Source organism: Elephantulus edwardii, unplaced genomic scaffold, assembly GCF_000299155.1.
Source record: "Elephantulus edwardii isolate Elephantulus edwardi_28Jun2011 unplaced genomic scaffold, EleEdw1.0 scaffold00127, whole genome shotgun sequence".
NCBI lineage: Eukaryota > Metazoa > Chordata > Mammalia > Macroscelidea > Macroscelididae > Elephantulus > Elephantulus edwardii.
In genome coordinates, this window is record NW_006399877.1 from 358,255 (window position 1) to 371,962 (window position 13,708).

A 13,708-nucleotide genomic window follows, 5' to 3' on the forward strand; every position below is an offset into this window, starting at 1 on the left:
CAGATGGGTTATATGTGTGGAGCACCGTAGGGGCATCGGGCAGGCCCTAAACCCCTGAGACCTCCTGGAGCCGGTAACCAGCCCATGGGGACATGGAAAGGTCAGGATTGCTGAGCTGGAGCTTCAGCCTGCGTCTGAGAACCAGCCTCGCCTCCGGCTGTTGGGGCTTCTCCGTCAGTGCGTGGACCCCAACCTGGGGAGGGGGGTGCTCTGAGAGGAGGGGGCGCACTGAAGGCAAGAGGGCCTGGTCAGGATAGGGATCAGCTGCCCCTGAAGCAAGGCAGTGCCGGCCTGTGGGCAGGGGAGGATGAACAGTCCGCCCCGGCCTCCTCTAGGTCCGCCTGAGAGCTGGTGAGCCATTTCCTGGGTAAACGAGGCAGCACTGGGGTCAGAAGAGGCGGGGGCTGAGGAACCGCTGGGGAGCAGGGGCTCCACTCTGCAGGCCCAACTGACAGACGCAGAGTCACCAAACAGGACCGTGCTGGGGGTGGGAGCCAGCCGCCCACAGAAGATTCCGGAAGCAGGCTGTTAGTGGAATGAGGCCTCACCTTCAGACGTCTCCTCAGCCTCTAGGACTCCAGGAGGGTCTCAGGAAATAATGTCACCACTGAGTCAGTCACGAGGTGCAAAGCCGCTGTGAACAACAGGTGGGCCCTGGTGGGTTCCGCACCGTCCTCCCGCTCTGCACCATGTTCCAGCCCATTGCTGCAGTCACTGTGGCAACCCATCTGTCTGAGGGTCTTGCTCTCTTTCTCTGACCCTTCACCTTTTTCCAGCATGAGAACCTTTTCCAAGGAGTGGCCCCTCCTCACAGTACACCCCTTCTGTGAGACCCCGTTTCACCACCTTTGTCTCTAAGGACCGTTTCCTGAAAGACCAACTTGTCAGTTCTTTTGGCATCCAGGGTCTTGAGGACTCTGCCAGCACCACGGCTCAGAGGAACCAGGGACTCAACCATGTGTTAGATACAGAGTCAGGATGTATGTATGCTACATATACACAGTCTTTTTACTGGAGACCTTTTGGGAGTTCAAGGTTCCTGTCTTGAGCTAGCCCGTTAGAAGCGTCTAGAAACCTTGGTACCCAGTGCTGAAGGCTGGTGGTAGCCCCTCTGATGTCAGGTCCTCCATGGGAGCCCTGTCCATCCCAGAGGTTGGTGTTCCCACAGGTGTGTCTAACTCCTTCCCTGAGTGGGTCGCTGTGCTCTGCCCCAGATGTCCTGCCTGGGGACTCTGCTGGGACCTGAGGTGCAGCCCCCACACCTGGCGCCCTGCAGCTGCCAGCCCCTCGCCTACTGAGCCCCAGGATGGCTTGTGGGTTCCTGGGAAGGAGTGAGGTGCCTGAGAGGACAGGGTCCGGGGTGCTGAGGACATGGGCAGAAATGAGATGGGGTTTGGAGGCTCTCCTGAAAAGAGCTGGGTCCTGCCATTTTTGTCTCTTGTTGATTGGAAGTGGCTGGGCCAGCTGGCCCCGTGGGGCCTCGGCCAGGGCTTCGTGAGGAAGCTTGGCACGACCTGGCTTCTCCAAGCAGCAGCTGTGCAGGCACGCCCCCCACCCCATCCCTGGTGATGTGTGCTTGCCTGCCCTTCTTGGTGGACGCCACCTCTGAACTCCTCACCCATTTTCTAGCCGCTGGCTCCCTCCAAAGCCTCAGCCAAATTGAGGGCCTGGCCCTGCTTTCCTCCCAAAGGTGTCCCGCGGCCAGCACGCATATATATGCCTCACCAGCCCCGTGGCCGCGCTGCCCTCCACCCACGCCTAGCTCTGCTGCCCTGTCCGTCTCCTCTCTCCCTGGGTGGGCGGGTGCAGTCTGCTTCAAGGTACTGTCTCCTCTGGGCAAGGCCTCCCCGCAGGGAGCCACATTTCCTGAGTCCCGGTCTCTCACCCCAGCTCTGGGGTGCCCCTCTGTGGTCTGGGGCTCAAGGGCACTGGGGAGGGGTATATCTTGAAGCCACCTCCCCCCCATTGCCCAGGCACAAGGGGCAACCTGTGGCAAGTGAGGCTGGTATCCCATAGACCGTGGATTCTTTCAGAGAGGGAGGGGGACAGGAAGGGAGCTACAGAGGGTGCAAGGCTGACTGCCTGGGCTGGAGGGGCCGGGGAGGGAACGAGCTGTCCCAGGCTCTAGGGCTCCGTGTGTGAGGTGTGGACTTGACCAGAGGGCAGGCCTGGCAGCCAGTGTGTGAGCTGGGGCTTCGTGAAGGTGCTATCCGAGTGCCAGCGGAGCTAGGGTAGACCTCAGCTTGGAGTCCTTTGTGGGCTGAGCCTGAACTGGGCATCTGGGCAGGCTGGGGGCCTGTGCCTGGGTCCTGACCTGTAGTGGCTGCTGCTGGGGTCAGGTGGTCTTATGAGCCTGGAAGACTGACGGTAGAGCCGTGGCTCCTGGGCCCACACTCCCTACTTGTCACCTCAAAGCCCAGGGTGCACTCAGCTAGATGGGCTTCACCCAGGATGAGGGACTGGCCACACTTGGGGAGAGGCCATGTTGCAGCCCCAGTGCCACAGGGTCCCCAGGGTGCTCGGGTCAGAGCCTCGGGGTCCCTGCCAGCCCAGAGCAGTCCACCATTGTGGCCAGGTGGACGAAGCTCAGGGACAGCAGGAAGGAGAGGGACCCGCAAGCCTCCATTTCTGTCTGGACACTTGATGTCAGAGATGCTGCTGAGTCCATGACATCTACTGGGCGTCCTGCCTTCTGTATCCAGCAATGGGCCCGGGACACCCACTGCCCACAGCTGGGCTGAACCAATCTTGATTGAGACCCTGGAGCCCCTCACCCTTAAGAACCTGTTTCCAGGGCACAGTCTGGCTGTAGCTTGTCCGACAGTTTGAACTTGGTCAGTGACCCTGATGGTCTGGATTTCCGCCTGTGAAGGGGGGTACTGTAGCTCGTGGGAGGACTGTGAAGCTGCTGGCCCTGCCCCTCCCTCATGTCTGGGTCTGTGGCTCCTGCCCTCCTAGGGCTCGGCTGTCATGTCTGCACCTCTCTGGTCCCTGCTGTGCCTGGAGGATAGGAGTTGGCTGGTCACTAGCTTGAGCCTGAGTAGGTCAGTGGTACTGGCCACACTACCTGTGCTACCGAGAGGGTGACCCTCTAAGGGCAAAGCCTCTGCTGTGTGGTCACCCTCAGGTGGTGCCATGGGTGTTTGGGGCAGTTTGTGTCATGCTGGCCACTAGCCTGGAAGGGACACAGGGTCTCTGTCCCGGCCAGCTTGTCTACCACCTCCACAGCCAGGGCATCTGAAGTCCAAAGTGGGCAGAGGCTGAGCCTCAGGGACCTGCCAGATAGCTGTCCACACCAGACCGCCCACATTGGGGTGTCCCTGCTGTGTCAGGTACGGACTCGAAGGAGTAAGGATGGTGATGTAGTTCAGACGGTTGGTGGTTTGGATCCACAGCCCCGGAAACCCAGCGGGGCGTGGCCCCTGAAGGGAGCTAAGCCAACAGCAGCAGGATGTGCGTGGACTTAGTGGTGAGGGGCTATGTTTCCACAGTGGCTAGTGTCTGACAGTTAACCAAAAGCTTGGCGGTCCGAGCCCACCAACCGCTCCACAGGAGAGTGTGGTGACGTGGTCCTATTAAGACTCGCAGTTGTGGATGCGTGGACAGCTGTCTGTCCTCACAGAGCCGTGGCTGCTTGACTACAATTGACTACAGGGCAGGGCTTGGCATTTAGTAGGGGTGGGGGCTCCCGCTGGCACCGGTGTCAGTGTAGTGCGGCCCTGCCCGAGGCCTCCGGTCCTTCCAAGCAGGCTGGACCCCTCCCGCCCGCGCGGCCTTCTCACACTGGACAGGTACGGTGGTGTGCACTCACTGTCCATCTTAACCCCTTGCCGAGCTGTCCACCTGCCTCACTGTCCTGCTGGCTGTGACGCTTCGCTTGCTCTGCAGTCCTGTGTCCATCGTGCCCTGGCCGTCCTGTGACTTGGCCGTGCTGCCATTACCGGCCAGAGCGCACAGCGGCCCTGACCCCTGCCTCTCCCCTCCCAGGGCCTTCGTGTACCTCAGCAACCTGCTGTACCCTGTGCCGCTGGTGCACCGTGTGGCCATCGTCAGCGAGAAGGGCGAGGTCAAGGGCTTCCTCCGAGTGGCTGTTCAGGCCATCTCAGGTTTGTGTGGGCGGACAGGTGGGGTGGGGGCACACATCTCCAGGGCGCTGTGTGGGCAGATGAGGGCTTCAGGTCACATCAAGTGTGTGCGGGCAGCCAGGTGGGGTGGGGGCTCCAGGTCACATCAGTTGTGTGTAGGAGGCCAGGGGGGATGGGGGCTCCAGGTCACATCAGGTGTGTGCAGGTGGCCAGGTGGGCCAGAGGCAGGCAGAGAGGAGTCAGTACCCAGAGCTGGTTCCAGCAGCGGTGGCATTGTCCCGAGGAGGGGCCTGTGTGGGGAGGTGGGCATCACTCTCACCCTTTTCTCTTCCCTGCTCCTTCCTGGAGTCCCACAAGGCTGGTGAGTGCACCTGGGTCCTGCCAGGCAGGCTGCTTTAGGGGTTGACCTTGATCTCTAGTGGGGCCACTTGGGATTCCTGCAGTTAAGTGGCTGTGTTGACAAAGGGGACTTCAAACAGGTCACCCACTTACATGGGTTCAGGTCACAGCTGCAGGCATGGGGCTTTGGCACTGAGGTTGGACTGACCCCACACACCTGTGTCTGGGCCTGCATGGCACTGAGTAATGGCGGGGTGGGGGGCTGTTGGTGCTGCCCTGGAGCCCAGGTTCATGTCAGGAGTGTGGTCTGTGGGGCCCCTGGCTGCACTGTAAGGAGGAGGAGGAGGGATGGAATGTGACAGGGGCCCTGACTGCTGGGGGAGGGTCTGCAAGCTCCCTGGGAATGGCATTCCATTGACGTGGCCAGAATGAGAGTGTCAGAAATGAGCCTGGGCCCTTGGGTAACAGGTGAAGGGACTTTGGATTTCACCCCGGCCCAGCAGGCAGCGTGAGGGCAGCGCACTGTGTGGCCATCCACTGAGCATGGTGCTTGCTGTGGCTTAGGGACAAACCCCTTTCATCAGCTGAGAGAACTCCTTGCCAGGTGTGGGTTACTGAGTGCTTCTATCAAGGGAGTGTGGTTTTGGCAAAGGCCGTTTCTGCACCGATTTGGATGACTGAGAGGCTTTTTGCTCCGATTGGCTTTTCTTTCTGTCTGTGAGCCTAAAGCACCGGGACCAAGTGTTGGTAGATGGAGCCGAGCAACCACATGGACATGGCGAGTCCACTGGTTAAGAGAGCTGATGGCTCAGCGCTCCAAGCACTTGGCTGCTTGCTAACCCAGAGGTTTCTAGTTCAAACCCACTAGCCACCCTATGGGAGACAGATATGGCTGTCGGGGTTGGGGTTGAGGTTGGGGTTGGGGTAGGGTTAAAGGGTTAAAGGTTTAGGGTTAAGGCTAGGGTTAGTTTACCACCATAGAGAATGGCATCTGTGGGCACTGAGGCAGTCTGTCCTGAGGTCACTATGAGTCAACATTGTCCCGCTGCCACTGGGGTTTTGTTGTTTAATTTCATTGATTCATTTTGTTTATAGAGACATCCTTGGGTTTGAGGGTGAGTCCTGTTTGATCACGGTTGTAACGCTTTTGGTAGCTGTTGCGTTCAATTTGCTAGAGGATTTTTTGCATGTATATTCATAAGGAATGTTGCCGGTGGGTTGTTCTGTGGTATTGTTGACTCTGGCATCATGATGGTGCTGGTCACAGGGCGAATCCAGAGCCGCCTCTCCTGCTTTGTGTGAGCATGTAGACAGAATCACTGCTAATTCTTGAAATGGTTGGCTGGCTCCTCAGGAAAGCCGTGCACCCAGACGCTGCCCTGTTGGCAGGTTGTTGATGACGGAGTCAGTCTTCCTACAGCCGATCTGCTTAGATTTTCTGTTTCTCCTGGAGTCAACGTAGGTCATTTGTACGCTTGCAGGAATTGATCTATTTCTTCTAGGTTATCTCGTTTACTGGGGTTTTGGTTGATAAGATGCTAAGTCCATGGCCCTGGTCAGAGTGGACTGTCCCACGGACACCCAGCAGCAGCAGCACAAACTGAAGCTCTGGGCTCACGGAGCTGCGGTGGGTAGTGCTGGGACCCTGTCAGGCCCGGCTGCCTTAGTGTGAACTGGAGCCCTGCTGCTGGTCTGGTCCTGGCCGGCCCTGCTGGGCCGAGTGCTGGGCGCCTTCATCTGTTGGGAACAAGCAGGTCTCAGCTGCCTGATTGGTTTGTCTTCCAGCTGATGAAGAAGCTCCCGATTATGGCTCTGGTGTCCGCCAATCAGGAACTGCCAAAATCTCCTTTGACGACCAGCATTTTGAAAAGGTACCATGAGGACAAGGTGGGCAGGGGCCAAGGGTGCTCAAGGAGGTCCACGCTGGGGGCATAAGTGGATGTCCGACTCTTCTTTCCACCTTTCCCACTGTCCTCTCTCATTGAGCTGAAGGATGGGGTGACCTGTTACCAAGGGCTCACCCTTCAGACGTCACAGACCATAGAGTCCAAGGCAAGGCAGGCCTGGACGCAGGTCTGTGTGGGCCCAGCCCACACTCCCAGGGTTCTAGACAGGACCAAGGATATCCCCAGACCAGGAGGATACACTGTTGGGTCCCAGGTCACCCCTGACTCGGCGCCCTACTCCTCTATGCAGTTCCAGTCTGAGTCCTGCCCAGGGGTGGGGATGTCCCGCTCGGGAACCTCCCAGGAAGAGCTGCGCATTGTGGAAGGCCAGGGCCAGGGCGTGGACACGGGGCCATCTGCAGATGAGGTCAACAACAATACCTGCTCAGGTAGGTGGCCTTGGTCCTGCTGTCCAGGACATCAAGGCATGTGAAGATGTGGGTCAGCTGATATGCTCTAGACCCCACCCCTAGCTGTGTGGTCAGCTGAGCCTTCATGGACCTCCCCAAGGTGCCCTGTCACGTCCCTCTCTCTTGACCTCCAGCGTCAGTGACTCCTGATGGGCTCCTTCTGGACAGTCCAGAAAAAGCCGCACCAGACGGGCCCCTGGACACTGCCCTGGATCACCTCCGCCTGGGCAGTACCTTCACCTTCCGCGTGACTGTCCTGCAGGCGTCCAGCATTTCTGCCGAATATGCCGACATCTTCTGCCAGTTCAAGTGAGCTCCTGTCCCAAGTCTGTGACGCGCTCCTGGGCTTTGCTCCTGGCCCTTAAGACAGGCCTGGAGGGGCATAATCAGCATCATGTCCACATGCCCTCTTCTGTCCTCCAACCAGGGTGTGGGGTCCTCCCCATTCCAAGCTCCCTTGGGCCCAGCCCTTTCTCCTATTGGTTTGTAGCTTCATCCACCGCCACGATGAAGCCTTCTCCACAGAGCCGCTGAAGAACACTGGCCGGGGCCCTCCACTGGGCTTCTACCACGTCCAGAACGTATGTCTGAGAGCCCATGTCCATTCTTGCGCTCTCCACTAAGACTGCCTTCTTCCTACCCATCATCTATGGCCCTTGTCGTCCCTTCTCCAAGCATCTGTCCACTGTGTGCTCTGCCTGTCCTCCCTCTCTCGTTGTTCTTCCCATGGCCCCTTGTCATCCCTTCTCCCATCGTCTGTCCACTCTTCACTCTGCCTGTCATTTGCTCGTCTTCCCATGTTCCACATTCCATTGTCCCTTCTCCCATCGTCTGTCCACTGTGCACTCTGCCTGTCTTCTGCTCTCTCATTGTTCTTCGCGTGACCCCTTTTCGTCCTTTCTCCCATCGTCTGTCCACTGTGCACTCTGCCTGTCCTCCGCTCTCTCATTGTTCTTCCCATGGCCCACACTCGATTGTCCTTTCTCTCAGCATCTGTCCACTGTGTACTCTGCCTGTCCTCCGCTTTCTCCATTCTTCCCATGGCCCACGCGCCACCATCCCTTCTCTCTGTCTTTGTTTTCCCTCCTGTCCACTCTCTCATCAATCATTCTCTTTGTTCTCTGCTGTGCTGTTCATTCTCCCCACCAGCCCTTCTCCCCATCATCAATTCTCTTCATTGACCATTTTCTTCACTGATTTGTATCCCCATCATTCATTCATCCTGCTGTCCATTTTCCTCACCACCCATTCATCCTATCAGTCACCCTCCTCATTGACCATCTTCCCCACCATCCAACCTCACTCTCCCGCACACCAACCATGTGCCCGGATGAGGCTTATGGACTACTCCCAGAGTCAGGAGCCTTTAGGAAGTCGTGGCCTGGATGTCGGAGAAGAGACAGGGCAGAGCACAGAGGTCTCTCCTGGAAGAGAGAGGACTGTGTGGGTGGGAAGGGCCTGTGTGCCAGGCTTTCAGGACATAGAGAGCAGAGGCCCTCAGGGTGGGGTAGCTCCTCGCTGTACACGAGGTGAGGGGCCAGGATGCGAGCAGTGTGCTGATGTGGTGGCCCAGGACCTGCAGGTAGAGGAATTTTGAGTAGGAATGTAACTCATTATTGGCCTTCTGATGTCTGGGTCCATCAAACTCCACAGCCTGTCCCGGCAGTAGGGTGGTGGGCTCTCTGGTCCTCATATCCAAACATGAGATCCCATCTATTAGCAGGACACATGGGGAGTGGGCAAGGGTCTGAGATGGATCAGTGCCCACAGAGACAGCCACAGTCCTTTGCCATGGTCTAGTCCCCAATGGGCCTGTGACAAAGGCAGAGGCCTGTCTGTCGGGGGTCCCCGGGTGGTGGGACGGGCTTAGGGAGGCCTCAGCAGAGTGCTGGCCTGGTTGAGGCTGGCCAGCCTTGATGGAGCACTCATTGTGACTCTTCTGTTGCCCTGCGGTGCCACCAGATCGCTGTGGAGGTGACCAAGTCCTTCGTCGAATACATCAAGAGCCAGCCCATCGTGTTTGAGGTCTTTGGGCACTACCAGCAGCACCCATTCCCCCCTCTCTGCAAGGACGTGCTCAGGTGGGTGCCCCACGGAGAGGGGCTCTCTACAAGGACGCGCTCAGCTGGGTGCCCGGGGTGGGGACAGGGTCCTCTACAAGGATGTGCTCAGGTGGGTGCCCCATGGAGAGGGGCTCTCTACAAGGACAAGCTCAGGTGGGTGCCCCACGGGGGTGCCCTCTACAAGGACGTGCTCAGGTGGGTGCCCCACGGAGGGGGGCTCTCTACAAGGACGTGCTCAGGTGGGTGCCCCACGGAGGGGGGCTCTCTACAAGGACATGCTCAGGTGGGTGTCCGGGGTGGGGGGAGCAAAGAAGATCAGAAAGGAGTCTGAAGGCTGGGGAGGCCAAGTAGGGTGGGCAACTCCACTTCCCAGATTGTAAGTCAGCCCTTCATGCCGCAGACAGGGTCCTGGGTCCCAGGTTAGGGAGCCCTGGATCTCCAGCACCTGCTTTCCTCTCCAACCAGCGGCCTTTACCTGAGAGGACACAGCTCAGAGCTGATCACACCTGGGCCTTGGCCGCATTTCCAAGCAGCAATGGGGAGGAGCCCCCCGCCCGACCTGGGTTCCATGTAGGGTGTGGGCAGGGGTGGTGGTGGAAGCAGGCTCTGACGGGTGACCTGACGGGGCCCCTGTGCACCCAGGCCAGGCAGCCTCCACTCCAAGTCTTAGTGGCGTGGGTGTGCCCGCTCAGTTCCCCATCACTGCTGCAGCTCGGGGCTGGAGAGTGAGGCCTTCCTCACCCAGCACTTGCACCTCAGTCTGCTTGTGAGTGGTACCTTCCTGCTCTGCAGTGGGCAGGTGTGGTGCCTCCCCTTCCAGTCTGGTGGGAGAACCATGAACCTCCCTTGGGCCCTGGAATCCCCTGGTCTCACTCTGTCCCCCTCAGCTGCTGTACAGGACCAGGAGCTCTACTGGCCACTAGGAGGCTGAGGGAAGCTCTGTCCTGGTCCTCTCTCAATATCTGTGTCTGGTGCTCAGATTCCTGTGGGGGGTGGGAGAGGGTTCTCCCACCTGCTGGGATGGGAACAGAGATAGATGGCCCCCAAGTGGACCTCCTCCTCAGCCACACCTCATCCTCCACAGCCCCCTGAGGCCATCACGCCGCCACTTCCCACGGGTCATGCCGCTGTCCAAGCCAGGTGGGTGAGCTGTTGGCCCATGTGTCCAGGTGTGAGGCTGGAACATTATCCTCCCCCAAGGTGGGCCATACCATCCAGACACTGAACTGCCCATATCTCACTCCCCTCTCCCGACCCACATCCTGGAGTGGGCCTTCAGGGTGGACTGTCCCTCCCCTGCGAAGAATGCAGGTGTCAGGCCCATGTCAGATGGAGCACTAGTTGCCTTGGTCCCTTCATGTGCGGGTGGTAGGGCTGACCATGCCAGGACTGGGCTGGGTGCTGGGAGCACGGTGGGGGCAGCAGAGGAAGGTGCGCCCCTGGGCTTGGGTGGGCTCGTGTGCTGTCCCTCTCCCATGTTGCTCCTGCGTGTGCTTCTTCCACTCCTGACAAGTCCGCGTCCATCCACCCTGTCTGGTCCCCAGTGCCCGCCACCAAGCTCAGCACCCTGACCCGGCCCAGTCCAGGGCCCTGCCACTGCAAGTATGACCTGCTAGTCTACTTCGAAATCTGCGAGCTGGAGGCCAACGGGGAGTAAGTGTGGGCCTGGGCGGGGGGCTGCGGGGCGGGAGGAGGAGGGACCCCCAGGAGGCTGTGGTGGGGCACACAGCTACTCCATCACAGGTGTTTACTGGTCCAGCTGCCATGCCGCCCAGCTGGGTGCTTGGAGGAGGACAAGACAGGGCCTTGGGGAGCTGATGGGAGTGGGGGGACAGCAATTACAGGTGCTGGGGTGCTGGGCAGCGACTTGGAGGGATTGCATGGTGGCTAGGGGAGACCCACCATGAGCAGGTTACTTGAGGAGGAAGAAGGGGTGTGTCCTGCTGCATGAGGACCTGTAGGGACCTGCATGGGGCCATTTTAGCTGCTGGAGGGGCCAGGAAGGGTGTAGGACCACTGCCTGCCAGGGGCTTTGGGGTTTAGTTCTGGTTGAATGGGACAGGGGGCTGAAGCCTGAGAGACACGGGCAGGTTTAACAGAAGGGCCCTTTGTGTGTGTGTGTGTATCTGCTGTGGTGAGCACAGAGGCTGCCTGGAGCTGGTACAGTGCAGGGCACTGGGCAGTGATGGGCACTGCGGCCCCCTGGCGTGTAACGGTGGACTGGATCGGTGACAGAGAGGGGCTGGTGCGGCCCACTGCTCCATCCCTTGTCTGCTCCCGGATGAGGCATGATGCTGAGTGCAGGCCAGGACCAGACACGCGAGCGGACACCTCACCAGCCCTCTCTTACAGTTACATCCCAGCTGTGGTGGACCATCGAGGGGGCATGCCCTGCATGGGAACGTTCCTGCTCCACCAGGTGCACAGCTTCCTGCTAGCCCTGATGCCCAGCCCTGTTGTTCCCTGAAGCCCCTGCCCAGGATCTGTGCCCTCCCCTGTCCCAGGCCCCCTCTGGCCTAGGCCTCCTGCCCTGGCCCACACCTCACCTCTCTCCTCACACCAACTCTATCCTTGGGCTCAGACCTGCTGCACTTTGCCCACCTCTCCTCATCTTTGCCCCTGGCCCAGACCATGCCCTGTCCTTGCTCTGATCTCATCCCCTGTCCGCCCAGGCCAGGCTCCATGGCCCTAGGCTGGCTGGCCAGCTGACTGTCCTCTCTCCTGGCCACGACAGGGCATCCAGAGAAGGCTCACCGTGACTCTACTGCATGAGACGGGCAGCCACATCCGCTGGAAGGAAGTCCGTGAGCTGGTCGTGGGTGAGTGGCCTTGCGGCATCCTGTCACCACACCCTGGGCTAGCCCTTTGACCTCACCTCTGTCCTTCACCTGTAGAGGAGAGTCTTGGGCCCAGCGGATGACCCAGTGGTAACTGGGACTGGACACTTCGGCCCCCCTCGTTTGAACTCTGGCTCCTCTGCCAACATCTGAGCAGCCTTGACATCCTTGGGTGTACTCCTTACTGCCCTGAACCCCAGCCCTGAACAGCTGTGGACACCCCGTTGGACTCTAGACAAATGTTCTGAATCCATCAGCTAGGGGGGAAAGAGACAGACACCCAAACACACATAGACAGACAGACACAGAGATACAGAGATGGACACAGAAATAGAGACAGACAGTTACAGAGATGGACGGACAGACACAGATCCAGAGAAAGACACCCAAACACACAGACAGACAGATACAGAGACAGACTGACAGAGATACAGAGACAGATGGACAGAGATAAAGAGACAGATAGACACACAGATACAGAGAGACATACACACACAGAGATAGAGACAGGATGGACAGACAGATACAGAGAGACATACACACATAGATACAGAGACAGACAGAGAGATACACAGACAGACACACAAATACAGAGAAGAGGGACAGGTACAGAGACAGATGCACCGAGATGCAGAGACAGACAGACAGACACACACAGAAATACAGAGGTGCACACAGTCACAGGCAGACAGATACCCACTTGCTGGGCCAGATGAAGTCTGGAGGGACACCTCCCACCCGGAGAGAAGGGTTAATAGAGGGGCGAGGAGCCAGAGGCCCTGAACAAATAGCCTGGGCCACCGCTGACCCTGCACAGATCCTAGTCCTCAGCCCTCTCTGAGTGGACACTCAGTGTTCTGTGGAGGATGGCGCTGTCCACCCCGGGTGACACACGCCCTCCCACAGGTCGCATCCGAAACACTCCAGAAACTGATGAATCTCTGATCGACCCCAACATCTTGTCGCTTAATATCCTCTCATCCGGGTATATACGTCCAGCCCAGGATGACCGGTAAGTCCCCACAGGGAGGTGTCGCCTTCTGTCCTGGGGTCTCCTGGGTGGGTGTACACATCCTGCCGACGGTGACCAGTAAGTCCTGTCCTTGGGCCTCCCTGGGCCTGGTGAGAATGCTGAGTTCTCAATGGCCAGGTCTGACACCGATGACCCAGTGGCCTTGCTTGGTCATACTCCCCACATGCCTCCCCAGCAGTTGTGCATGGCTGGTCTCTCCCTTGGGAACAGTGTGGGTTGGGGGGTGGACATACATCCCAGTGGCCTTCCTCAAATAGACTCTGTGCCCCAATGGGCAGGGCTCTCAGACATTTGGAGGTGGGCAGCATGCGTCCAACTCTCAGTCCATTCCACCCCTGAAGGAGATGACCACAGGGCTGGGCACAGGCTGCCAGTCACTGGGCTTTTCCGCTCCACAGGGCCCTACTTGGGTCATACCTAGGCCTCTCCTGGGTCCCACCTCGGTCACACTTGGACCCCACCTGAGCCTCACCCAGGTCATACCTGTGTCACACCTGGGCCCCACCTGGGTCACACCTGGGTTCACCTGGGCCTCACTTGGGCACATGGGAGTGAGTTGAGCACAGTCCCAGTTTGGTCAGGAAGTCTGAGTAATTGTAGACCGGGGTGCAGGGTGGGTGGGATGTTGGGGTGTAGGGAGCCTATGGGGGGTCAGGCTGTAAGAAGGTGCCTCTTGGTAGCTGCTGAGACCCCGTTTGCAAGACTGGTTCCAGGATTTGGAGAGGTGTGAAGTGTTTGAGCCACAGGCTGGTGACTCTTTAGGGATCACTCCTTTCAGACGCCCTGGACGCAGGGCAAAGTCCAAACTGAGTGTCTGCAGGAGCAGGCCTGGCCCACTGTGCTTGAGGAGGCCCTGACTGTGGGAGAATGGGTCCTGTGTGCCTCCTGTGTCCACAGACCCTGTGAAAAAGGGTCCTGGGCACCTCCTGTGTCCACTGTCCCCGTGGAGAAAGGCCCTGGGCACCTCCTGTGTCCACTGTCCCCGTGGAGAAGGG

The 13,708-nt window shown here is 59.0% G+C and overlaps 1 protein-coding gene across 2 annotated transcripts in view; it reads left to right on the plus strand.

Moving 5' to 3' along the window:
* Window positions 1–13,708, plus strand: part of KIF1A (kinesin family member 1A) — a 58,924-nt gene that overhangs the window by 30,153 nt on the left and 15,063 nt on the right. For both annotated transcript variants that reach the window (XM_006893430.1, XM_006893431.1), the window contains 11 exons: window positions 3,988–4,106; window positions 6,210–6,295; window positions 6,621–6,759; window positions 6,915–7,089; window positions 7,271–7,361; window positions 8,743–8,861; window positions 9,928–9,983; window positions 10,388–10,496; window positions 11,196–11,262; window positions 11,578–11,662; window positions 12,587–12,692. In XM_006893430.1, the coding sequence (XP_006893492.1) occupies window positions 3,988–4,106; window positions 6,210–6,295; window positions 6,621–6,759; window positions 6,915–7,089; window positions 7,271–7,361; window positions 8,743–8,861; window positions 9,928–9,983; window positions 10,388–10,496; window positions 11,196–11,262; window positions 11,578–11,662; window positions 12,587–12,692 (1,152 nt within the window). The remainder of the gene's footprint in view (window positions 1–3,987; window positions 4,107–6,209; window positions 6,296–6,620; window positions 6,760–6,914; window positions 7,090–7,270; window positions 7,362–8,742; window positions 8,862–9,927; window positions 9,984–10,387; window positions 10,497–11,195; window positions 11,263–11,577; window positions 11,663–12,586; window positions 12,693–13,708) is intronic.